The sequence below is a fragment of the Colletes gigas genome, unplaced genomic scaffold, assembly GCF_013123115.1.
Source record: "Colletes gigas isolate AHSC1104 unplaced genomic scaffold, ASM1312311v1 Colletes_gigas_Sc00011, whole genome shotgun sequence".
Classification (NCBI taxonomy): domain Eukaryota; kingdom Metazoa; phylum Arthropoda; class Insecta; order Hymenoptera; family Colletidae; genus Colletes; species Colletes gigas.
Genome location: NW_025106640.1, coordinates 5544491 through 5570794, shown reverse-complemented (window position 1 = coordinate 5570794; position 26304 = coordinate 5544491). Strand labels below are relative to the sequence as shown.

Here is a 26304-nt window from a genome sequence, read left to right as displayed (position 1 = left end):
AGGTGATGGATAAAAAAAAAAATTCCTGCAACAACAACAGTATGCAATATACGAACATGATATAATAGTTTTATTATTTCTTATTCCTAAATCATTACATACAGTCACTAGCATCTCAATCACAATTTCTCATTATCACTAACAAATAGTAAATGCGTATTTACATTGGTAGATTGTCTCTTGGACTAATTACTCGCTCCTTTTTTTCGCAATATTTACATTTCCTAAGCTTATAATACACAGTCCTTTAATAATCTTTGATTTGAATCCTTAAAGGTATATCGCTTCGACAAACTTAACGTTGTTCGATCGATGAGCTCGTGAAATTTTAATATCGCAATATTGAACACAGAATCGATCGTTCGTTTATGAATTTCAAACGATTTGAACATATCGTTAAGTCTGCGCATCGAAACGTTCACTGTACGCTGTAAGGAATGGAAAACTGTATATTGCGAAGCAAATAGGTGAGAAACGTTGGAAACCGTAATAAAAATATCAGTTTGACAAATTTATACAAATTCCGAGGCACGATGCAAACATTTTTATACAGTTTCCGTTCAAGGATCGCCTCCTAGGAAATGACTATTACCTTCTAGAATTTTCAGAGATACCCTGAATCAATTTTACTATGGTATACTGCCAGTGCAACGACGTAAGTACAATGTTGTCCTGTATGTAGAGTAGATACTTTGCACTATCACACCAAGTACACGGCCGACGTTAATAAATACGGTTATCGTTAATTATTTACTGGACTGACATTACGTGTAACATAAGAAATGCGTAACAACCACATCAAAGTTTACGTATGACGTAACGATATTAACTGTATTACGTGGAACGATAATAGTCGAGTCGAATATGGTACAAAGTTGTAGAACGGTTAACGATCGATTGTTCAAACGGCCACAATTTTACTAGGATCGACTTTTACCCGGATAAACATGGTATTGTCTTTGACGAAATGCCGTTTTTTCACCATTTCGTGGGAAACGAATCTGGGAAAGCCGAAGCCAAGGGAATCAGGCTCGCGACTGGGTCTTTGGAAGTTCTTCCATGTTGGATCCGGTATAAAGCTTTCGACGATATTGCACGCCTTCTCTGCGACCACTGTTTGATCGAATATGGTAAAGGATACGCTATGAGAGAATGGCCATCGCAACAGAGCATCGTATTCCCCGGGAAGAATTTTTATATATATCGAAATGTGACTTCCTTCGCCGGTGCCATTTCCATTTAAGAAAACCGATGCCTAAAATTACCAATAAAATTAAATTAAATATACTTAAAAAGAACTTTCATGTGTATAAAATATAAATGACAGCATACCTGTAGCTTGTAACCATATTGACTAGTGTAGAAGGGGGGGCTCACCAACTCCATGCCTTCCTTGGCTTTCGCCTCGGACATTTTGGCACTGTAGTCCGTGATCTTCCATATTAGCGTGCCCGTATAATTTAAGGACAGTTTACTGATGGCGGATTTTAGACTGGTTATCTGATGCTGCTGTTTCGTTACCACACTGCACATTAGACTCAAGTGCATCTTTGCAGATTCCTCTAGGTGTTTGTCCAAAGAGAATCTGTTACCCTGTAACAGGAAACAATATTGCGTTGTAGCAATGTGGAATGAAGAGTATACCGACACACAGAGAAATGAACCGGTACAACAGAGTTAAAGATCATTTCTCAACGCACCTTGAAACGACAGCCAGCGTCCTTAAAAGAACAGGACAAAAGGTGTGTCGTGCAGTGATCCTTCAAGTGTACCTCCAGATCTTCTCGCGGTAAGACGGCAGTTTCACAGCGATGAGGACAAGCGACTGGATAACGACCACACTTGGCGTGATGGGCACCCAGTGTATCGAAAACGAACTCTTTGTTGCAGTAACGGCAGGCCACCAATCTTTTCGCGCACTCGCCCAACTTGTGCTGGCTAAGGTGCCTTCTCTGCACCTTCATGCCGCATTTGTTCTCGCAATAGAGTGGCTCGTAACCACATGTACCTGTGTGTTTCTGCAAGGAAATAAACAGAAATATTAAAAATTGCTTTTAGACCACAGGTTTCAAGGCAACTTTTACACAGAATTATGCTAATCACATGTTTCAATATACTGATAATGTGACTACTCGAAGTGTGCCTGTGTTTGATGGGAAAATCCACAAGAAACGATTGCAACAATTCGGCATTTAAAAAATGACAGAAATTTCCTTTCATCTACACAGTTCTGCCTCGTTCCGTTCCCAGTTGTACAGTTAATAGCTGGCACTCGATCGTGGTTCTCTAATTAATGCAAGAGCAGTTACCTCGAGCGTGTGACCGGTGAATTCTTTGGCACAGAAGTCGCAGCGAGCTCGTCGCTGACCGCAAGTGTACTTCAAATGGTCCTCCATGAGTACGCGCGGAATCATTGCACCGCATTTATTGCTGCAGGGCACTGCATCGTGCTTGCAGGTATTCAGGTGAGCCTAAACAGAACGGTGCAATTATCGCAATGCAACAGAGTACACGTGTTTCCCTATTTCCAGTAAATACGTGGATCGATGGACAACCAAGGCTCTTTAATTAAGTCCAAAAGATTATTATCTTATAAAAAAAAAAAATGTATAAATTTAGCGCACTTTCTAGCCTTCTTTATGGATTTAAATAGAACATTCTCCACAGAATGTTAGCGATAATTTCTTCGACTACGTTCAGCGGATTAATTAATTATCGTAGGCATCATTTACGGTAAAAATTATTTAATGTTTACGGGCTGGAATCACGATATTCACCTTCAGCTTTCTAAGTTCGTCCGACCACTTGCAGCCGTCCTTTTGATGTATGCAATACACAATGGAACCCATTATTGCCTTTTCTGCTTCAAAGTCCTGGAAATTCTGGAACACACAAAGAAGACGAAGATCTTATCGACTGTCTTTTCCCAGACAAAAGGCGCAAAGCACGCATTCCTAACGCGATAGACTCATCGAAGAGACGTCGATGATTTATATCGTGTATCGTGCAAGGACTTAAATACCGGTATTATACCACTATAGTAATCGATCGGAAAGACGGCGATCAACAGAGAGCCAACAAAATTTCGCGGCTAACGAGGAGTCGACGAACGATTGTCGCCAGGTTTCTCGCGCACAAACGAATCGTTTACCCGCCAACCGGCTAGAACTGGACCTCTTAGAACGTGGGCAGCGATTAATTGGGTAACAGGTAGTCGTTATTACGGAGGTACGCCCGCGACAGAACTCCGGGACGGTCCAACAAACAATTCGTTTGGCATTCCAAGGCATCGCGATGTAATATATGATAATTAATTTTCTGTAATGCCCGTATATCTGGCGAGTATGGCACGAACGTATACCGGGTGGTTCCTCGCGAAAAGAAACATCGTTGCTTCTTTTTAAATTCAACGAGATCAGCTATACTAATGTTAGTTTTTAATTTTACAGTACAACGCGACAGTAATTATAAACTGGTCGACGGATAAAGTTCACTAGGTCTAGTTCGCACGAATCGAACTTTCTCCGGATACGGTGCCTGCATACAAACGGATCGAGAATTCGAAATGATTTTGGAACAATGCAATCGGTTGCGTAATCGTTCGTTGCCGGCTGAAGATTCATTTTTCCTGCAGCAATTCGCACAGTAATATGCTTTCAACGCTTATTTAAATTGAATGGAAGATAGAATCTGATAAGCGTTCCCATAGTTTGTACCGCGTTAATGTTCAATTGCTAATTGAATTTAAGGTAATCGTACGGTCCAAACGATAACACGAACGATGACGAATGCAACGGGGTAATAAAATGGCTGAAAAACAAATATAGAACTGAACGATGAAAGGCGCGGTGGGTGAGTGTTCTCTAATAAATCTAAATCTGTCTTGTGGAAGACTTTTCCCGAGGAGGGGAGGGGGAGGCTTGCATGAAGACCTCGTCGGACATTCCGATCCTTTTAGAATTTTCATGCCGCGTTGCTGTTTCCAGGAAGAACGCGTGACGGCCACGGAGTCGTGACGGTTTTCGGAAATAGCGAGTTCAATAATAACCCCGATGCAGGAGGTGCCCCGTACTGAGAAACCATGCGGGAGGCGAAAACGGGAATAAATTTAACGCGTCACGTCGTGCTTGGAAATCATTATTGCTGCTATTAATGCGCCTGTGACAGATCAGTATATTGCTACTCGGGCGGAATAATAACAATAAATTGCCTCCGAATGATAAATAAATTGCTCCTCTAAAAATGAGAAATCCTCAAAGTACTGTGTCAGGAAGTGCAAGGCACTGGGGCGTTTCAATTACAAAAAATGAAAGTGTAAATAACGTTACAGTGGCGTGATATGCAACCGAAGCGAAGTTAAACGCTACGAATGGGCACAATCTTTTGTAAATAAATCGTAGTGGATAGGGTTAAGGTATTATCCGTGGAATTATTTTCGCTTCTGGCGATAGAGTCATTCGAGTAGGCGAGCCTCTATTGTGAACAGCGTGTACAACTAAATACTCGGTAGAAATATCGCTCCATTAACCCTCGAATGATAGGGCGTGGTCAAACGACCACTTCAAACCCCCCTAACTGATTGATTATGGTAACTGCGCGGAACTGCACATTCGGCCAAACTGGCTGAGAAATTCTAGTTATCAGACCAACAATGACGATTGTCCACCAAATTCTGATAGATCTTTCGTCATTTTCTCTGCTGGAATGTCTGCAACGATTTCTAGTTAGGTCGAATAATTGGTCCGAGAAGAGCAAGTTCTTAGCGTGCTCGTAGGATCGAGGACGAGGAAAAGAGACAGTAGGTAATATCAGATAAAAATATTGATTCTTTCTCTACGCTTTTTAACAACATTCAATCGTTAAGATAGTCGCGACGAAGTTGAATTTACTACAAAAAATGGAAGCAAGACAGTTACATGATAATAAAAATAATAAACTGTCGTATGTAATCCGACCAACTTCGCCTAAAAATAAATATAAATAGTCGTGGAACGTTGAAAAAAAAAAGTTCAAAGCGCCGCGCGGTCGCGAGGCGTGCAAACGAGTCTCCACTTTGTGTCGATTGTTCCTTTCGCGCAGGTTCACCCGGTATACACGGAGACGTCTGGTGGTGCGAGTTGAAACCTGCACGACCGGCAAGGTCGAGGAACCTAACGCAACCAGCCGCTGCCGGCGAGATATAAACACCGCCGGGAATGGAAGAGACAGACCTACCTCTTCAGTTTCGAGATTGCGAAGAAGAAGAGGAGGACAAAAAAACAAGAGAAAAATAAGAACACCGGCCGCGCCACGACGCACGGGAATAAAAAATACACTTGCACTGGCCGCAATCGAGCCACGATCCCACTTGACTCTCCCGAGTTCCTCGTTTCATCGACTTTTTCTGCGAAAATGAAGACGCGCGCGGAAGCGTGACACTTACATCGTGTTTCGATATCGAGGCGTTGCACGGATTTCATAAGTCCACGCTAAATCTACCAAGAGGAAAACGACACCTTCTAAACCGTTGAGCACCACTGTTCTAACCTCTTAAAAACAAAGTTGCAAGCGTTGTCGCACCCTTGTCGTTTCGTGAGAGAAAATCTTACTTTCAAGGCGGAGGAACAGTCCGACGCCATTCTTCTATTCGTCGTTGCGAGATGAAAGATGATATAAATTGTTCGCTCTCTTAATTACTTAGCAATGAACTTCGCGGATAACGTATAATTAGCGTAATAACGATAGCGTTGCGCGCATCCATGAATCCGCGAAGCATGTGCCGTGAGTTCAAACGGACGCCCGGGACAATTGAAAGAAACACACGGGCCACGAATTAATTAAAACAAAGAGCGTCCAATTAAGCCGGTCGGGGCAACGATCCCGTCTTGCGCAAGTTCCGTAATACCGTCGAAACGAGACTGTGCTTTCTCTCTCTGGAGGCTAGAACTGCTATAACCAACGGAAAATCATATTACCGAAAGCATGGTTACGTAAGTTCGAAAGTTCGACGATGCTCGTCGAGAGATCAAAGATCGGTGCAATAGTTCGATTTCGCGTTTACGAACTACTGGTTACCTTTTATCGTGGAAACGTATGAAACGAACTCTACATTCTCTCCGTTATGCGATTCGAAACTTGAATTTTCATAAGGGAAACGAAACACATTAATTGTAAACGTTTTATTATTATTATTCCCATAGCGTTTCGGGCAATACGAAATAACGTAGGTTCGCGAACGAGCGTGACACGAGCGATCATATTTCACGGTATCCTTTTTCTGAGGCAGCTGTGTGTAAGTACTTGGCTGGGTTCGCCGAATTAGAATACCGACATCGAGCATCGCGAAGAGGCTGACATCACACACGTTGGCTCTCCGGTGCTGTTACAGCGGTTACAAGTCGCCGTGACGTCACGGCAAAATAACGGACACGATCTTTGCGTACGTTCCACTTATGCTCGAGGACGATGATGATCTCCGCGCTATGCGGTGTCACTTGAAATCTCGAAACCTAGGCTGTCGCACGAAAACTCGAAAGGAAATGGGAACAGTGATTCTAAACCAGTCCGAGCGAGTGCTCGACCAGAAACAATGAAACAAAATAACTTCGACCCGAGACTTTCGAGGTTACGGACGTTTGTAACAAACATGACGTCGATTAGCATTTTGATGCTTTATTAACATCACATTTTTCGTAAGCTGCGTGCAACAACGTGGCTTAACTCGAACTTCTATACCTCCTGCGATATAGGAATTCGTCGCATGAAATATTTAAATAATACACATCCCGTTCGTCTTTTTTATTTCGTTATTTGAGACCATCTTTTCCAACGTATTCGACCACCCGTTGTGGAGGCACATTGTTCGTTCGAAAAAATGTCGAGGGAACGATCAGCCGGGAATTCACAGTATTTTAATGAAACGGAAAGCAGTTTGACGGGCGAATCAAATATTCGAAAAATTCTCCGCCGACATTAGCGATGCACGAACGTGACGGTTACACGCTCGAATCTCCAACGGACGAATTTTTGTCGTTCAAATTAGAACCGCGCAACCTTGACCAGTCGATGGTCAACAATTACCATACATCGTACCTCCAAACGTTCTCGCAAAGAAATTTCTCAAGCGGGAGGCCGAACTTGCGCGCTAAATTTAACTTCAGGGAAACAAAAGAAAATGGCGGGAGGAAGAAACTAAATCGTCCATTTTCTTTTTTCGTCGACGTTCGTTGCAACTTTAAATATATGCACACCTTTTGATTACGAGGTATTATCTCCTTCGTGACTGCGGAACGTACAAGAACGATCAGAAATTACGGTTTCTTTCGTCGATCTCCAAGTTTTTCCGTTGCAGTTACGTTGTTCAGAGGTTGATCGCGATCCGCGTCGAGAAAGGCAGGATGATCGCGTGCGAAAGGAAAACTCTTCCTGTCGGTTACACGCGCGCATAGTCCTTGCGGACGGGGTTCGCTCGGAGAACGGGAAGACTTCGAATCCCATAAATTACTCGTCGTGGGACGCCATTGAGCGATTTCCAGGTAATCCACCCGTGACCCGTGAATTTCACACGAAACCACATTCTTTTCGTCGATCGTAATTCGCGTAAAATCGAAATAAAATTATGTAAAAACGGTGGCATTACAGCGACAACTTGTCCCCCCTTAACGTGGAAACATTTTTTATTATTAATCGTTCAAAAATAGCGCTGGGTAACAATGGCGGTAGAAGGTTGAAAGGAATCATTTTTTACCTTTTCAGAGGACGTTGTTGGGAAACTTAGGGACATTCTTTTTCATTCCACCGAAGGTAAAGGTTACAGGCGTGGGACTCGAAGGTTTCAGAGTTCACGACGAAGGAACTAGAATGTCACTCGTCGTTTTTTAATTTCGAGCGGTACGTTCGATCCTCAGGAAGAAATATTATTTTGATAAACAATTAAATGCAATAACAAACTTATTTTATTCACAGAGTGCAACGTGTCTCGACTGTTTAAAAAGAAACTTCACAGGATAGATTTCCAAGTAAAAACAGTTCCGATAGCCTTTTATCTCGCCCGCGCCTTTTCGTCCTATCTTATCGCGCAAGAAGAAATCTACGAACTTCAAAATTCAGATCTTCCGTATCTCGGTCATCTCATCTGTAATTTCACCCCGAGGACATTCGTAACTATTGTCTTATGCGTAATCTCGGACACGAAAACAAATGATATATTCCTCGCGGTAATGCGGCCAAGTTACAGATATCAAAGACTCTTCCAATCGTTACGTAAATAAGCAAACGAGATACCAGTTAGTAACATACCGACTACCGTCGTTTATCTAAACTTAGATTTTCCATTACCAATGTTTACCAGCTGATTCGAACCTCTGGACAATGTAAACATTCTACATAGTTTCAAAAACCTGACTGTTCCCGAGTCCTCCAAGCAAATAAACAATGTTATCTTAATTCTAGGGAAGTACAGTGGAGAGTAAGAGAAATGGACATTAGCGAAATATCAGATTAATAAACAGTTAAAGAATTTTGCCCATCTCTGGCCTGGCTAGTCACGGTTCTCAGAGGAAGAGTGTACTTTTGCCAATTGAAAGAGTTACGAGCGTAACATCGCGGAAATCTTCTGTGGTATCGAGTTATTTGAATCGTCGAGTATCCTCGAACTACCCGGAAACGAACGCTCAACTGCGCTCGAGACTCGTATTTGCCGAGCCCTGTTGAACGTAAATTTCTATCGCGATTACTGTCGCGCCACCTATTTCCGAAGGCAGGCAGAACGAGAAGTTCATTACGACGGAATGCGCTCGGAACAATGCACGTAGGAATAACAAACACCGCAGGACTTCCGGTCCGCGGCGAAGGCGGTGGCCGCCATGGGAAGGGGCGGGTCCCGCTTTTAAATTAACACGCCGTAATTACCAACGGCTCGCAGCCATCCGCGTTATCTTGCATTCCTTAACCGGGGTCAGAAGTGACTAACGCGCCTAGCTTAATAAGAACCGACCAAAACGTAGCGGCTCTTAACTCATCAGCAACTAATTTGAAGATGGTTTGAGGAAACCACCGAGGTCAATAAGTCGTGGGACACTTCCGAGGAAGATTAAAATATCTGGATTATTTAACACGTTACACGATCGAAAATACTTCAAAGACTTGTTAGTCAGACTTTCATTTTTGTAAAACCGTACGTGACAGATGATACGTTATAAAATTATTGACACAATTGTTATAATACCTTGTAATTCTTATGCGATTAAGGATGTCATTAAGATAAGTATAATTAAATTGCTGTCGATCGCTGTTAAGGCACGTACATACGATAAACATGAAAAAAATTCGTGGATTCAAGCTTTCCCTCCTACGTTATCCGACTATTCGATACGTGCTACGCGAAACGGATGCGCGTAATTGATGTACGTGTAATAAATCAAATCTTTAATTCCATAAACGCATCGCACAATGCAAATAATTATGGAATTATTAATCGCGGTTAAGTCCGACCGACTGCAGCGGACTGCAGTCTCCACGCAACCGTAACGCGCAGCACATGACCAAACATAACCAGAAAGTGCAGAGTGGGAGCCCGCACTCACAAATTGCGATACGCGTTTGTGTGTTGTGCCTCGAAGCAATGGATGGTAATTTATTTATTTATTCGTAAACGGAGCAAACAGGCCAAGCATCCTTCGATAAGAAAATCCTCTCGTTCCCGACATTTACAGTTTGATGTGCAAGTCAAAGAACAAAAATAATGTTTGCTTTTCCGTTAAACCGAGCGTCGGAACCGTCGAACGAACACAGAACGATTTCATAAATCAATAATTTCGCGAGATTGTACGTTGTGTTATAATCACGTTTTGCGTGCACTTCGACAAAAAACAAATCTGGTATCAATTCCAAGTAACGTGAACCAGACAAATACGACATTGCTACGTTGGCAATTAGGACCTACGACACATATAAAATATTATTTGTCTGTGTTTATTGTAAGGCAATTATTATAATTAATAAACAAATTTTAGGATAATCGAATTCGTGTGGAGAGAGAGAGAACCTCTGCGTCGAGAGCAGATAACTGAACCAATGACAACGGTTCCCGAGTATGCGTGCCATTTCCTGAAGATTATACATATGCGTCCGCGAGACGCCGCGACACTTCCTGGCGACGATTTCCTGTTACATTGTCATCTTCCATTTCGCGGAACATTTGCGATTGTCTGCTTAAATTTTCTGGGATGCCGGCGACCGCATGCACATCGAAGAAATATTTTTACAGTACTGTAACATTTTAAATAGAATCTTTCAGCGTTTAACACATTGTTATTTAAATTGAGAGAATCTCTGAAGCTTGAATTGTCTATTTTGAACCCACTACATACCCTAAGCATTGCCCTATCCATAAATAATATTGCAAACGAAACAACGTTTCATCTATTGGAACATACATATATTCGTTCGATGTAACTACTAACACAGTTTTACGAGTGCCCCTAAAATGTGGTGAAGTGTGCTTGAACGATTCCTGAGACCTTATCGGTGCACCGCCGGGTTAAGTGCTGAGGTTGCTGGCTAGAGCACGTGTGCATCGACACGCGTGCATTTCCTATTGCACTTTTTGTATTGCATCGTTACCCTCTTAACCTATTCCCCGGTCTCGATCGAACGGTATGCTCTGTAAGTCAATTACACAACTCTATGTATCTGTATCACTTAACGCTTCCATTTCTTGTACACGAGATAGTAAAAACGTTATAACTTGGTCTATTCGCCTCTTCCGTTCAGACCAGTTTCTACGATTGCAAAATGCACGAGTAATCGTCATTAAATTTTCGCGTCATTTTCACCATTACAGGATATTACTGCACACTTTCGTTTCGTTCGCTTTAAAATACTTTCGGTAGAAAAACGACTGGTACGAATGCAGGTCGAAAAATTTCGTTTTTAAATAGCGGTTGAAATTTGATAGGTTAGAGTTGCGAGGAGCGATCGAACGCAGGACAGCAAGGGTTAACGAATCTATTTTTCGCGAGAATCGAGTTGCATCGACACATAGGTCGCGAGAACGGAAAGCGGAGTCGGTGCCACGGCGGTGCACGAAGGAGGCCGAGCGTGTTCGGAAGCAGCCGAGGCCATCTGTTACGCTCGGTTCCCACGCTTCCGCCGTCGCCTTTCCCCGCCTTTGGACCAGTCCTCGTCGCGTCCTTTTCTTGCCCCCACCTTCGCCGTCCGACATCGCCGGCTCTCGTCGACGGTTTATTTTATATACCCGGAGAACACCTCGACATCTTTAACCGCGAGACCGGCGTTTCTGTTACGGGAGGGTTAAACTTTTGCCGATCACCGACAGGATTCTCTGCGCCCCGGCTATTTCGACCAGCCAGGGACCCCGACGTGTTAAGTAAAAGTTACGGCTCGTCGTCTCGTGAAAATCGGGCCGGCCAAAGTAGTCATCTTTCGGTCCCGCTTCGTTCACGACGCCGTAACGAGAACAAGTGTCTCGCGACTGCCGCTGTTACCTTGTGTACTACTTTAATGCTCTACATGTTTCCGAAGAATTCGAATAAACTATATAATTTATATCGAAATGCAAGTTTACCGATACGAACGGTCGGTAAACTTAACCTCGCTTTCTCCGGTTTGCTCGTCAACCGTTCCTAACGTTCGAAATTGGTCCATATGCGTTTTTATGTCGGTAAAAAAATCACGCATAGTAGGCAGACAAAATATGAGCGAACAGAACGTTGAAAGGAACGAGGTTATGTCTTCCTTTTTTTCTATGTCAGTCGGCATCGACTACCGTGTTCGAGAACCGAAACAAGAGTTTCAAATTTCATCATCCCATTTAGGTATATCTCGTGGAGTTCCCTGTATCCCTTCGTCAACTATACAGATACGATCTTCTTTCTAATTTAACACCATAAGCATTTCGCTCGAAATATGACCCCTAGTTATGGACTTCCTGCTACGACTAAAGCTCCGTGAAGATCACTGACGCGGGCTTTAATTACTGTTTCAAAAACCAGTCGTTCGACACGGTGCAACACGCCGGTAGCTCGAATTCGTTTGCAGTGGGAGATGTTGCTTTCATGTCTGGGCACGTGCCGCCGACCGTCTGCAGTCGCGCCATTGTCATCTTTCCAGAGGCTGTGTTTACACAAACGAACCACCCCCCCGGACGACCCCGCAGAAACTTGGCACTCCTGACCACCAGTCGCTGTCTGCTCCCCGTTTTTAAGCGTGTTCCGCACAAAGGGAATCGTAAACGCGGCACACGTGTGTTGGCAACGCGACGTCAAGGGGACCCGCAACGAACGAAATCGACCGCAAAAACAGATGAACTCGATTCCCCGAGTACATACACGGCTGATACCACAGGGGGACTGCGGTGACAGTATTGAGAGACTTCCAACCCCTCCATTAACCCATGAATATATTCGATTTACTTTCGATAATGCAACAGCACGCGACTAAAACGATGTACAAATATCGTTAATGGAGAATGTATGTACAAATAAACGCGATGACCATATGGTTGATTCTGGAAAACTGTGAATTCGATCGAAAAACACTCGAGTACGATTATATGAAACACGAGAGACAATGGTCGATCGTTGCACGTGTCGGTTGGTAATCGTCACGGTACACGATCGATAATAAAGGGATGGATAACCCTGCGAGTAAAGCAGAGTTCTAAAGAGCCGCAATGGGGCTGTCGTGGCATAAATCACGCATACCGTCGCCGCGATTAGAAACTCTTTCTTTGGAAAACACGCGGCGGGCAAACAAGAGAACGGTTTGGTTTTGTCCATGGGCTTTTAGGAACATCTGCGTGTCGTATCGTGTCACGTAACCGCGACGACGTGGGACTTTTTCTGTCGCGTTACTCTTTTCACGCAAGAACGACACGGCAAAAAGCCGGTATTTGCATAAACACTGTAGTCGCATAATCAATTTTTTAATACAAACACATAAATCAAGTTAATGTCTATGATTTGCAAGACCGAAATGAATAAAAAGTTAGTCAACGCTGGGATTAATTTTTGTTTATGTAGCAAATCATGATCGAATGGTAATTAAGAGCCAAGAGCTTGGCGAACAGATATTTAGAAACTGTATGCAACGTAATGGAACAAAAGATGGGCGACAGACAAGGCAAACAAAGAAATCGTTTAGGTATGGAATACATTGTACGAACGTTTCTGAGAAGCGACAGAGAAACCCTCTTTCGGCGTTCAAGATTTATAGAATGTTTTGTGCTGTCAGTCACAGGAGCATTCACGGTTCGATAGCCGCACACGCACGTATTTATATCGATAAGAGCCAATATGCAACGGGTACTCGAGAGGGGCGCTCTCGTAGGATAAAATCCGTGCCAACAACGGTACGGTACGGTAGAATCATGAATGGTCTTGTTGTAAACGATATCGAAACGTAACCCTCCGTTTCCGTTTTGTCCAATAATAGATTTCCCCCATTTGTGGTTTCTCTTTATTCGCATAAAGATTATGTTACGCGCGTGTGAGAAGCGGTTATGAAGTTGCACATAATAAACGGACAAATGTGGTAATGTTTAAAACCAAGGATTGTTTCATTTTCCAGTCGAAAGCAAGCGTTCATCTGTTTCCAATTAATTAAGATTCATTGTACACGTTCCGTTCCCACATGCTTGTCTATACCGATGCACAACAATCGACGATGTGAAAGTAAACAATCATGTGGGGACGCGTACGGTACACAGATGCGAAGAACCCGAAATGCATAACCAGCGATTAACCGTAGCTGCTTGAAGCGTATAGCAACAGACCGTTATCTGAAACACGTACGACGATAAACTCGAAACTCTACTCCAATATATTCGAGGAATGACCTGCCTCTGCATGTTAGCACGCTGAATGAGAATTGTTTGCGAATTAAACGGGACACGTGGATAATTATTTTTCGCGAATTAAAAGTAAAATTTAGACGCCGCTGAGTCACGTAGTACGATCAACTACGATGCATCGCGAAAAACCAATTCCATTCGATTCGATTCGAAGCGAGTAAACAAAGTCCACAAAGTGGAAACAGAAAAAAAAGATTGTCTAACCTCGTCGGTAATAATCGGCGACTTGTCCATGTTGTCGTTGATCGGGCTGGGTGGCGACGTGGGGCTAGCACTGGGACTCACATGAAACCCCTTTGACTCCTTGGCAGGCCTCTGGGGGGACACCCTCGCAGGAAAGCTCAACGTTTTCGTCCACTGCGACAGACCACGCACCATCTTTTCTTCATAAAATCGCATCGACAATACGTAATATATTTGTACCCGCTTGTCAACGGGGAGGGATGCTCTGCAATCGGTGCTCAACACTCGCGGTTATTTAACGAGACCGATACAGAACAACGTCAGCATTTGTTTCGCGCGAATCCTCTGCCAAATCTTCCGTTCTCGAATTCGAATTCACTTTAGAACGTTAACCGGTCGCTTATAAATATTAATAAGCGTTTGAGAGATCGGCTGGCATGTATTCGTATCGCGACACGCATGGAAACACTCGGACTGTACGCGCGCCAGCCAAACGCACGCTACGAAGTTTACTGACAGACTGTTCGCAGTCCACTCGGTCGTTCTCTCTGCGGAGCGGTCGCGTCATGCCCGCTGGACCAAGCGCGCTGATTGGCGGATCCGATAGAAAGCGACAGGCTACGTGCACCCGACAAGGACAGACGCACGGAAAATGGCCAACAGGGTGGTTCGCGTAACGGGAGGGAACGAGACGGAGCGAGCGAGGGTACCGTGCGATGAACCGCGACGGCGATATAATTTTCAGAAAGATCTCCTCTTTGCAAAAGAATCGCCTTGTTGCTCCTTGACTCTCTGCCTTCGAGTGAACGAAGAGAAGGAACAGAATGAAAACTTGCAAGGCATCGGAGAGACGAGGACAGCGACTAGGGAGAGACAGTGAATGAAGGAACGTGTGAAAGAGATTATCGGATATGTGGCACAAGTACGGTCGACTCCTGACTTCGTGGATCGCGGTTTAGAAATTGCTTCGAGTTCCATTAATAACGGTCGAATCGATTTGACGAAACGGCCGATAAAAAATCACTTTTACGTTAGAATATTGGACGAGTTAGAAATTACGATGCATCAAATTTTATAACGGTATAGAGTAATGAAAATTACAGTTCTTGAAAGTATACATCACGAATGATTCGATCAGCTATAAATATTCTACGGGTTGCATTACAGATTCCTTCCTAAATGTAGTTTATTAAGTGACTTTCTTGTCATTAGGAATGTCTAGGGCACGTAGAAGAATGTCAAGTAAACGTGGATCGAAATGTACCTGCGCTAGCAGTACAATAGGCAGTCTAACGACTAATCGGAATTATTTGCGGACTGTTCGATGTAGGTAGTCGAAGCGGGTGTGTGTGTCAAAGCAGTACTTTTACTGGCACCCTTTCGAAGACAAAGAATTTGACCGCTCGCTACGACGACCGATCGGCAAAGACACTCGTGTTGCCAACTGCAGGTCCGTGACGATGGAGGGGAGGAAAACGACATTGTAAGGCCCGACTGGCAAGGCATGTTCCTTACATTCAGCCGCGTTCAGTTGTATGTACGCGGACAGGATCTAGCCAGCTGCGGCCTTCTTCGACCTTCCCCCCACCAGCCCAGAATCGAGCCTTCTGACCAGCTATACCAACCGGTATCGGCGTTCTACCAAGGAACATCCGCGAAACCTCCGCCTTCGATCTCCACGAGATACAGAACGGTCGAAAATTGGCCGTCCCGATAGCTTATCGTTCGGCAAAAACGATAATGGCAGTCACGCCTTCCTCTAAACGAAAATACAGGATAACTGTTGTCGATTAAGTAGGTGCAAGACAGGATAACTGTAGCCTAATTGCAAGTGGCGTGCGAAGGCGGGGTACAGTTATGTTGCGAACCTGACCTTGAGGTCGTTATACGAAAAAGAATTTCTAGAAGTTTCTAGGGCTATTTTAAGCTCATTTTGGACGAGTGGGGGTAAAATGAAAGGCACCGGTCTTTGAACGTGCCGGGTCTGATTGTTTGTAGGCGCTCACCTGCAACTTTGTGGACCGGTATCCGTAATCTGATGTTGAACTTGTTCGCGTTGATATTTCAGCTAGTTTTTTTTATCACAGAGGGTTCAATAAATCTTCGTTAATTACGCAACGATCCACCCTACCGGTCGAGAGACCAGTCTCTGATAGCGATGAAGTTTTAAAATGTACTGTTTTCTGTTCCCGTTTCTATTTCTATTCCAGCGTTTGCTGTTCCACGGCCTCCATGGGACAATTTGAATTTTTAATTCGCCGTGCCCGCATGGTTCCAAGTTTACACCATCTGCTCCCGTTTCCCGGGTTCGTCTCTTTCATCCGCCGACTCTGGAAACGTTTCTTCGCCGTCAGATAAGCCGATCATTGTTCGTCATGTTTCTCCAGAGGGTGTGTTCTAAATTTCGTTGCTGTTTCGGGGCGGATCGTGTCGAATTCGTGCCACAGTTCCCCCTCGAGCGCTAATTGGATTGACATATGTTCCGCGAATATTCGGGGTTCGTGTCACGTCGAGCCCCCGACACGGAGAAATTGCTGTGCACTCGAGGCACAATGAAATCTGCCGAATGACCGTAACGGTTGTTAGGATGATTGGTGTTATTATGCGTTATGTCGGGGCTACCTAAGTCCCGCTGCAGTGCCAGCGATTCCCACTTAAAACCGTCGACCGTTTAGCGCTATAAATCGCATTGTTCGTCCCAGGACGGTTAATAATACACAATTATCGCGAAACGCTACGGTTCGTTAACGTTCAAGTTTCGTCGACGGAGACAACGCCCGTGGACGCATCTGCAACGACAGATCGATCGAAATTGGCGAACGCGTTCCGGTGCCTTTTTTTATTCAAACATAGCAACAGGTGCGCCAGGTCAGGTCGTATTAATTTCTCCGAAGACGTACTGCAATTTTGCAGGCCTGTTATTCACGATCGCACACCTTTTCGAATCTTTTTATACGACAGGCAGGTGTCTCTCCCCTCCTCGCACTCTAGATCAAAATCTTCTCCCCTCAGGGGCCAGGCTGGTTGCAGCGTGCATCTCTTTGCTTCGAAATCCCCCTTCACGGATTTCGGGGCGCCTCTCCATTTTTACTTTCCGACACGCGAGGCACGAAAGCAAATAAGTATCGAAAAAAATAAGAAATTCATCTCTTCGGGCTTGTTTGTCTTACTCGTCGCGTACTCGTTTTCTACGGGCACGATTCAGGCCACTTTTGCGATAGAGTATCGCACACGCTACTGTAATTGGTGCGTAACGTTTCTCGATTCTCGTGTCAAGGGATCCGATATCCGTAATAACCAGTCTCTCCGATTTCCAAACACGTCCCTTAGTCACGGCTGGTCTCTACCGTATGCCCCATCGTCACGAAACTTGTCAGATGGAAACGGAGCCGCCTGGAAACCGCCCCCTCGTCGGTGTCATCGTTGGTATCAGCGTCAGCGATATTAATGAGGATCGTGCAGTGGCCAAAAGATAAATTCACTGAAATATTAAAGATTCCATGATCAGTCGACGGGATTTCGAGATTTCCACCGAGGATTTCCGGCTCCTCCATCGAGTTCCCCGAAATCCACCGTGTTTTCCGTCATGCAATCGCAATTACGTTCTCCTGGCGTAAGCCTGGCACGCGGCTCTCCTGACGTTCAGTCCAGTTTTGCATCCGGCACAGGTAGATACTGGGGAAAGGTCGAGCGACTGACCTAAATAAGTTGACGGTTACGCAATAATTGCGCTTTTTACGGTGCAAGACTGTGCACCGAGAACGAGAATAGGCTAGTGTGGCGCGACTGGACCAAAGTCGAGGAGAATCCAAATTTTTGGGGGGGAGTATAGTTTAGCTCCTCGTTCCTGAGCACAAATTTTGTCGATTTCTAAACAAACGCTCGACGAAATCGACAAAGTTGAACCCTGGATCGATACTCGGGCAGTTCGGCGAGCTCCAGAGGGAACAAAGAAGGATTTTCGAGGCGCCGGTGCGAGGAGCACCTGGAAAGACGACGGGAGGGACCACCATTCGGAGGATAGGAGCGGCCGGGGAATAATATTGGGAAGCCTGCAGCTGTCACAGCAGCTGCAACCCTCCTCCCTTGGCTCACAATCTGACCGGCAGCTTTTCTGCCTCCTCCCTCTCCTCCTCTGCCACCTTCTCCTCGTACGCCATCACCTCGTTCTCATGGGCCAACTTCTGTTTCACGTTCCACCGGCTCGAAAATGTTCGCAACAATCTGCACGAATTCACTGGCCCCTCTCCAACCCCTTTCACGATTCCACGGTGTGACTACTGCGTCACCCACGCAGGGACAATAGCATTTTTCACTATGCAAAACAATCGATTCTCGAGCTGAAACGTTCGTGATTACGATCATTTAAAATCAAAGTTCTCTTGGTCCCGAGACGAGACGAGAAAATGAGAAAAATCAACGAAGCGTCGCTAGGCTAGAGGCTAGAAGAGAAATGGAGTTTCCACGGTGAACCGACACGTACGATTCAGCGCGATAAGAAAAACTCGAGCAGCGGAAATCTGTAATGCAACGATCGCCCGAGCGCGATTATTAAAAATGATACGTTCGAGCGTAGCATTATTCGCGGGGATAGAACACCGAGCGTTGCTTGATAAATATCCTTCGAAACGTGAAATGAAACGGTGGAGGGAGGAAATGAATGTGCCCTCAGCACGTTAATGGTCTGTTCTTCAAAGGGGGGCCCCATCGTTTCCGTAGGCCGAGGAACATGTGGGTGTATCTAGGCTGAACCGAGCTAGCTCGGAGCCAAGCAATCATCCCCCTTTCGAAGCCAACCACCGAGACCATCCTCTCCTCAAGGTGGAATGCTCACGTCGGTCAGCTGCTCCTCGTGTAAAACTAAACTTCCTGTGCCACGTGCACATCTGCTCCTCTCACGGGTGGGGGTAATCTCGTGGTCCTGGATACGCGTGACCACGTATCGTTCGTATCCAGAAAGTCTGACGGGATTTCGATACCAAAAAGTAAATGGAAACGCATTCTTCGGTGGCGCGAAAGTATTGCATCGAACAGTGGTTCTCAAATTTTGTAGAAGCTCCCTAAGGTACGTGGTATCATTCCAATATCAATTCCATATATTCTCGTTTTACTCCAATATTATCCACATATAACTCCTGAAAATTTCAATAAAATATATCAATTACGGAAGCACTTATCACATTTTTAGTACATACATGATTAAGGAAAGTTTTAATAAAAATGAGTATGTAGATTCTCGATTATTGCAAATCAATACTCGAGAATAGAATAGTCTTCGAGAACTCGTACTACAATACTGGAAAGGTTAATCGTGGCTCTCAATGTTTCCCCCCTCGTACAGGAATTTCAATTCCCCGTAACCGCGACGTATTTAGATCGTGTTTCCTGTGTTTGCGTTTCCCTCGAACGACGAGCTCGTTTAGAGTCAATTCGGTCCTTTTCATACACGAATTTACCAATACCAGCCCGGAACCGTCTTCGTTCTACGTCAATTAACTCGATTGAATTTTCCCATCAAGCGGCCTTAATGAACTTAAGTACTTTGTTTAGCGGTGGCAAAGGTTAATCGCGCGGTCAGGAGGGCAAGCAACAATGGCCCAATGATTCCAACGCGATTAAATTGCACTGTTCGATACGTTCCGTGAAACTGTGTTTCGATAAATCTTCAGCGACGAATAAGATGCTTGACACCTTCGGAAAGTATTACGTCCCATTATCACAATTTTGACATCGACGCTAATGAAATTATTATTCCTGTCGTAAAAGTGTCCGCGCGTGCTGAACAATTACCAAGCAGAATGTAACGAGCGTTAACAGATAACCCTAATTTGCAATCCATGCATTAGAAGTCGACGTCGACTAGTTTTCCTCGTTGAAAACGAGACGAGTAGCCAGGGACGTCTTTAAGGCTTCCTTCGCCAGAAAAACTACATTTCTTTTGCTTCTTATCGAATCACTGTACAAAGGCAAAAGAGCAACATTCCTCTCGCCTCCTTAAACGATCGAACAATGTTATCTAATTTAATTTTCGTAGACGACAGATCGAAAAAATGAAAGTCGCGGTTGTTGATACTCTTTGTCTCGTTAGTAGATACTCGGGGAAAGTACCAAGAAAGCGGACAGACGTTGCATGTTTTGTAGAACGGGCTCTTTAATTCTGACGCATTGCCAAGCGATCGGAGAGATCTCCCTTCGCGCGTACACAATTAGAGTGTTAAACTAACTGTATGCAATCTAAAATCAAAGATAACGGTAACGAGCACCGGGTAAGAGTTAATTTTCGAAAGAACGCGAACCTCGATCATCGTTTTACGTTTCTCCAAAAGCCAATATAATTGATAATATTGATTCTCGACTCGATTTGTACGGGCACAGAAAAACTAAATCCCGATTACGTTAATGTGCTCGTTATATCGTTAGCGATGCACCGGCCCCGGAGAGGATGTTAAGATTATTAAGGCGACGTCACGGCGCACGTTTTCAATTAACCCGTCGTTTCGATCGTCCGCGACAAAAGAACGCGCCGGGGTACCGGAAGTCGGAACTATTACGACCGGTTCGCAGAGACGGCGCAGCTATCCGGGCGCAATTGCATCGCGGAGCCATCGTTACGAAACTCGACCTTTTCCGTCGCGCGTTTTACAAGAGACCCGTTCGCGAAATTCTTCGATCTCTCTCTCCCACGTTCGTCCCGCCGATAAATCTCCTCGACGACCGCCTCTACGGGGAAGGTTCAAGTTTGTCGTGGAATCTATGCATTCCGCTCGAGCCGCGCGATTAACACGAAACCGGGGACCGTTCGCGGTTGGATTCTCAACAAATTGTTTTCCAACCGTCGTTCGAACTTATTTTATCGTTGCTTGGAATGAAACATGATTCCAATCGTACAAATCGAATTTCGATGATCAAAGTTAACGCGTTCACTGTCCAGTTCTATGAACCAGTCCAGTGAACCTGTTAATGAATCTATAAAATTTTAATTTTGTCTCGATAGATCTTCCAGTGACCTACGATTAAATACCGCATTAAATCGTGGTAAGGGAAAGATAATTAAGCGTTCCGTTTTCGGTTGAAATTGACTGCCTTATTCGTTCCAAGCTCAGAGTACGCGACACTCGTTTCGTAGTCGTTAGAATTCCGCGTAAATGGGACACCCTGTATTCGCGTGGTTGTGTAATCGGCCTTACGGATAAACGGATACACACATTTGTGTAAGTACATTCGCAAGCAGGGAGGTTCGTATCACAAAACGGCCAAGTGAAAGGATAGGCACGAGTTCATCTTGTGTCTCAACCTCCGAGCAGCCTTCTCGAATATATCCTTTCGTGCTGCAAGTGCGTCAGCTATTCGCATAAAACAACAGTTAATTCAACGCGCGTTCGTTTCGCTGACAAACGATGCAGTCGCGTTTTATAATAAAATCCACGCCCGTAAATCTATGCAGACTGGATGCACCGAATTTTCGAAACGTCGAGAATATTCACAGAAGACTAGTAGCATATCAATTTTCAGTATTTACTTTCTCCGCGAGACTCCAGATATTTGCAAATGTAAATAACGCAATTTTCCATAAGGAAAAGAAGAGCATTATGCAACGTCACGCGGAATAATAATTAGCACAGAACGCGTGGCGAACATCTTGACGGAGTGTGGAACATCTGTTTGCCTCGAAGTCGAATCGTTTCGAAAAAGAAAAAAAAGGAACGTTTGGAACTGTGACTGAGTCGTGGAGTTCGAAATAGCGACGTGCCAAAATCACGATGCGTTTGGCAGACGCGCGAAAGATGCACCTGCATCGTGGCTGCATCCTCGCCGATCACCGGCCAGATGTGCCCCACACCAGCCTTAAAACTCCGGCGAATATTTCTGGCTGCTCCAAACGGATACGGTAAACCTCCATTTAGAACCAATTCTCCAACGATTTATCCCCGAAAGAAGCTCGCAAATAGGATTTATTTATGATTCGAATCTAAGGAGAAACAGAGAAGAAACGAATGAGTAAAATTGCATTGAGAAATAGAAAGTTGTACGAATTACGGATTTAATGTCTGTTCGTAAAATGGTGGATTGTGAAATACCAATTATGAAAGGATCATTTCTGATCGAATTGTCGCGTTATTAAATTTGTAAATTTTCTGGACCAATTTCCTTGCATACGAATCAGGTAATTCAGTATCGCGAGATCGTGGAATCGTCTCAATTAATTTCACCGTTGTTTATCAGCATAATAGGATATTTAACCGAGCTTGCGTCGATCCCTGTCCTTTTTTCCAGGAGCTTCTTATCGGCCCATGGCGTGCGACCAGCACGATCATAACGCGTCTCGACGTCTTCCGCACATGGAAACCAGAGTAACCAGTGCAGCGAGTAAAAAGCTGCAGCTGTCACTGCACGGCAGCTGCAACGTCGGTGCATCGAGGCTAGCGATGGGAATAACGCGATTCTAAGTCATTCACGGTGATTTCCAATTTCCCGTAAATTCGCTTGAAAGTTTGAACTTCTCCAAAGGCCACGAAAAATTAACCCAATTTCTCGTTTCGTGCGAACAGTAAAACGGAAGTACCAAACAAGCTAAGCATTAAACAGGAGTCTTTTACAATTTGGGAATACGACATTCGTAAATTCCTCGCTTTTTAAGAAACAGTGATTTCTTTTATTAGATAACTCTGGTTTGAGGGAACCGTATCCACGTATTGGAAATTATTGGGAACGAGTTAAAAAATTAAATTTGTACTTGGATAAAAATTCTAAAATTTCGAGAGGATGTCTAGAGAGGTATATACAAGGTGTCCCGTAAAAACGGGCATCGCTAATCGTTCGGTCTCGATCGTTTGAGCGTTACGGTTGTTTATCGGTCAGCGGCAGCATTCCGTGCATATGCAACTGCACACCCAAGATGGATGCGCGGAGATGAGAGAAAGTCGGGGATCCTGGCCTCGAGGTTGACTTCGAGAAAATAACCAAGTGTTCGTGGCACGTATCCACACAAGCGATAAAGTAGGCGTGATCGTACCGCGGGGATAATGTCAACGAATGTCTTGCCATCTCCTCAGTCAATGTTGCTACCATTTTTTATCTGTGGACAATACTTTGGCCCACAGTCTTTAGTTTACAACGTTCGATATGCAAAATAAATTATGTCCACCACTTTAACCCTTAAGTGAGCTCTCAATCTCAACTGAATCATTCATTGCTAAATGGAAATCCACTTTCCTTCAAAGCATTTAAAAGCTAAACAATTAATAGTTTAAACTTGCGGCCCCACTAGTCCACTTAAGGGTTAAGAAAGAATTATTTTCTCAATTTCTTTGCTTCTCCGTCGTAGTTTTTTCAATTTTATAATTTTCAGCTTCGTGTTCGAGATACACGACAAGTCCAAGTTTATAAATATACGAATGTCTTACGCGTGCACGTGTAGCGCGATCAGCTGATCGTAACATACACAGCACGTGTTGGGTGTCTCATTAGCGAGCTTCGACTTCTCGTATTTCGAAAACGAAGCTTCGGGTTTACGAAATGATAGACTCGTCGATCTCTTCCGTGATTCCCAAATGTATCCATTTTTCTGGATCAAATGAAATATTCCCCGATTTAGTGGAACGACGGAAAAGCTGGAAGGAAGAGTCGCGGTGACTCAGAGTCTCGTTTGCAACGATTGGGTTAGCCGTTTCTTATTTGCATATTTTCCAACGAAACGAAACGTTAGACAGGGGAGTAGGCGAGAAACGAAGGTAGAAGCTCACGGGTGCACGTGGTCGCAGCTGCATGCGATAATAGGTAAATAGTCTGGAGAATGGCCGATGCATGTGACCCCATTATTCTCCCTTGTCAATCGGATTGTTTCGAGTTAATAATTCACACGACTGCACCGAGCAACATCAACGACCGACGTAATTTAATATTCGTTAGTCCGTAATTAACGTAATCGAATATGAGCCCAAGCGCGATTCGACGAGTTTTAATTGGGGACGTGGAACCTCGTAGGATCGAATTCCAGCTGCAACTCGAAGGGGAAACGGAACTTTTCGACGAGAATGAGTTACAATCGTAATAAATCTTCGTCGCGGATAGAATAAATCATCTTTTCGCGTTTACAATCGTTCGTTCGTCCTTTCGCGCGGTTCACACTCGACGGGGAGAATCGTACAAATTACATTGACGAAACATTTTTTAGAAATACCTAATTAAAAATATATTCCTTCGTTTTTAGAATCTTTTGTGTCGATGTCAATTACATTTCAAGGTTTTTGCAAACAATTCGACGTAATTACGCGTCGCGCATCTGGCAAATTTTAGCATCGCGGGGCGATAAAGGAACAGCTGACACGCGGTTCCACAAATTGATACGATCGTTCCAAAAGAATCGAAAATGATGGTCGCACGGTACTCGTATTTTCTTTTTTGGTAACAAATAATTCTGCCAGCGTAAAAACTTTCTGTTAACGCGTTCATTGCACAACATTGAGATTGAGGATGATGCGCGTATAGAAAGAATTTGTTCAGATTTCCGAGAACGTATAGTATAAAACGAGACGAGATATCGCAGGATTATCGTAAGAGGATAGTGGCGAAACATCGCTGGAAGTCCTTGCGAATAGCGAGGAATTTATAAATGAGGTATTCCGAGCGTGAAGGAAACGCGGCTGCGATCGCTGGTGCACATCTCGACGAGTTCATCTTGATGTGACCCCGTGAATCCACCGGTATCTACCATACTTTTTCGAAAAGATCGTTGTTGTACTAATAAACTATCCTAACAGCACTCTCTGGCTTCCAAACGATCGCTAACGTAAGCAGTATTGGAAAGAAAAAGCCTCTATAGTCGAGGATGCACACCCTATACGTATTCTAAACAATTACAATATTAAGTTTACGGTATCGTCATCTTCCCATATCTGACTATTCATAATGTAAAGCAATGTGTTGTTAAAGAGTATCGACACCTACGAATCATAGTGCAATAGTTTGGCTAGAATGCACACCAAAAGCTAGGGCTACGAGTTCGTGGAATATTTTTATTACTCGAAAAGATATCGAATTTACTGGAGCCTGGAACACGTGTGAATTGATGCCAAAGGGACGCCATTACGGTCACCCGCGAGGAGAAGCGAGCCATTGTCTGAATGGACTTTCCTACCTGCCGCGACTAGCAATGTCCGAGATTTGTATTTCAAATCGCGACCCTGGTATTTCCGTGGACAGCCGCCACCGTCGATCGTGAATATTTAATGTCGTTTTCTAACGATACCTCGAGGCTCCGACGCGTTTTTGGTTTCCCTGTTCGCTGACTGGGAAAAGAAAACAACGAGGCTAGTGCACCTGAATCGCCATTTTACTACGAGGATCCGTAGAGCGTTCTATTTGCAATTAAAATCGTTTACTCACCGGCCACGAAATCCAAATGTCATTCTAAAGGCACTGAATTCCTTGGGTACGGGTGCCCAGGATGAAACACGAACGCCACTTCGCGCGAGATTCACTCCGGCGATGCGACGTTACACTAAATAGTCCTTCGAGCACTGTGCAGAACTCGCGAGCCGAGAGTCCCGGGATCGCAAAACGGAAGAAAACGATCCGTCCCGGCCGCGCTCTATCCCGCGTGGAGCCAGGAATTTCGTCCCTCTACGTCCATCCTCGTCGGAACGTTTCACGTTCTGCATGAAAAATAAATACGTCACCCGTTAGACGACATCGTCAACGCGTACCCGCGACGGAAACAATATTTATACGAAAGCTGCCCGCGACGGAGACCCTCCAACGACAATCCCTTCCACGGAAGCGTGGACAATGGCTTTCGTTGGATCGTAGTAGCTTTAATACCGCGTGTCTCTCCCGTTGGAAGAGTCCCCGACGCGAATAGAACGGGGTAAAAGTGACTTCAAGGATCGGCACGAGCCTCGAAACCTTTGGATCCAACGAAGGGCGAGAATGTCGAGCGGTACTGGCCACGAGGCGGTCGGAGGATACACTAATCTGGCACGGGAATCGCTTGTGCAAAGTCAGGTCGTTATCAGCGGGAGGGAAACACCTCGATAGTCCAGCCGTGGTGAGCGACAGCGTAACATCGACTGCGTAGCGCACTCGACGTGTTTCCAGGTGGAAGGTGCAGTAGGCGCAACACACCGTGGCTGGCGAAACGAGCGGGGAAACTGAAGTCCCATAGGATACACGGTTGGCTCTATACACTGTGTACACCTAGATAGTTATGAAGGCAGGTGCCGGTAGACAGGTGAACGTGGCGGAACACAGGAAGTGCCAGAGACAGAGAG

At 44.7% G+C, this 26304-nt stretch overlaps 1 protein-coding gene across 2 annotated transcripts; it reads right to left on the bottom strand.

Moving 5' to 3' along the window:
* Positions 1-117: 117 nt before the first annotated feature.
* Positions 118-26143, bottom strand: LOC122398131 (TNF receptor-associated factor 4). Of its 2 annotated transcripts, XM_043397765.1 has the most exons (8): positions 25940-26143; positions 25421-25689; positions 14057-14209; positions 2778-2882; positions 2310-2471; positions 1701-2018; positions 1333-1593; positions 118-1255 (listed from the first exon to the last, which is right to left on the bottom strand). In XM_043397765.1, the coding sequence occupies exons 3-8, from the start codon at positions 14084-14086 to the stop codon at positions 902-904; spliced, it is 1230 nt and encodes a 409-aa protein (XP_043253700.1). In that variant the 5' UTR covers positions 14087-14209; positions 25421-25689; positions 25940-26143; the 3' UTR covers positions 118-901. The 2 variants fall into 2 exon arrangements, with proteins under 2 accessions (XP_043253700.1, XP_043253699.1); XM_043397764.1 differs by lacking the exons at positions 25421-25689; positions 25940-26143 and having other exon boundaries at positions 14057-14542.
* Between the last annotated feature and the right edge of the window lie 161 nt (positions 26144-26304).

Excerpts from the sequence above, each read along its gene's own strand:
- LOC122398131 (XM_043397764.1), bottom strand. The coding sequence starts at position 14,251 with ATGCGATTTTATGAAGAAAAGATGGTGCGTGGTCTGTCGCAGTGGACG. Across the intron at positions 2,472-2,777 it reads ACGAACTTAGAAAGCTGAAG|GCTCACCTGAATACCTGCAA; the intron begins GTGAATATCGTG and ends CGTTCTGTTTAG. Across the intron at positions 1,594-1,700 it reads ACGCTGGCTGTCGTTTCAAG|GGTAACAGATTCTCTTTGGA; the intron begins GTGCGTTGAGAA and ends TTCCTGTTACAG.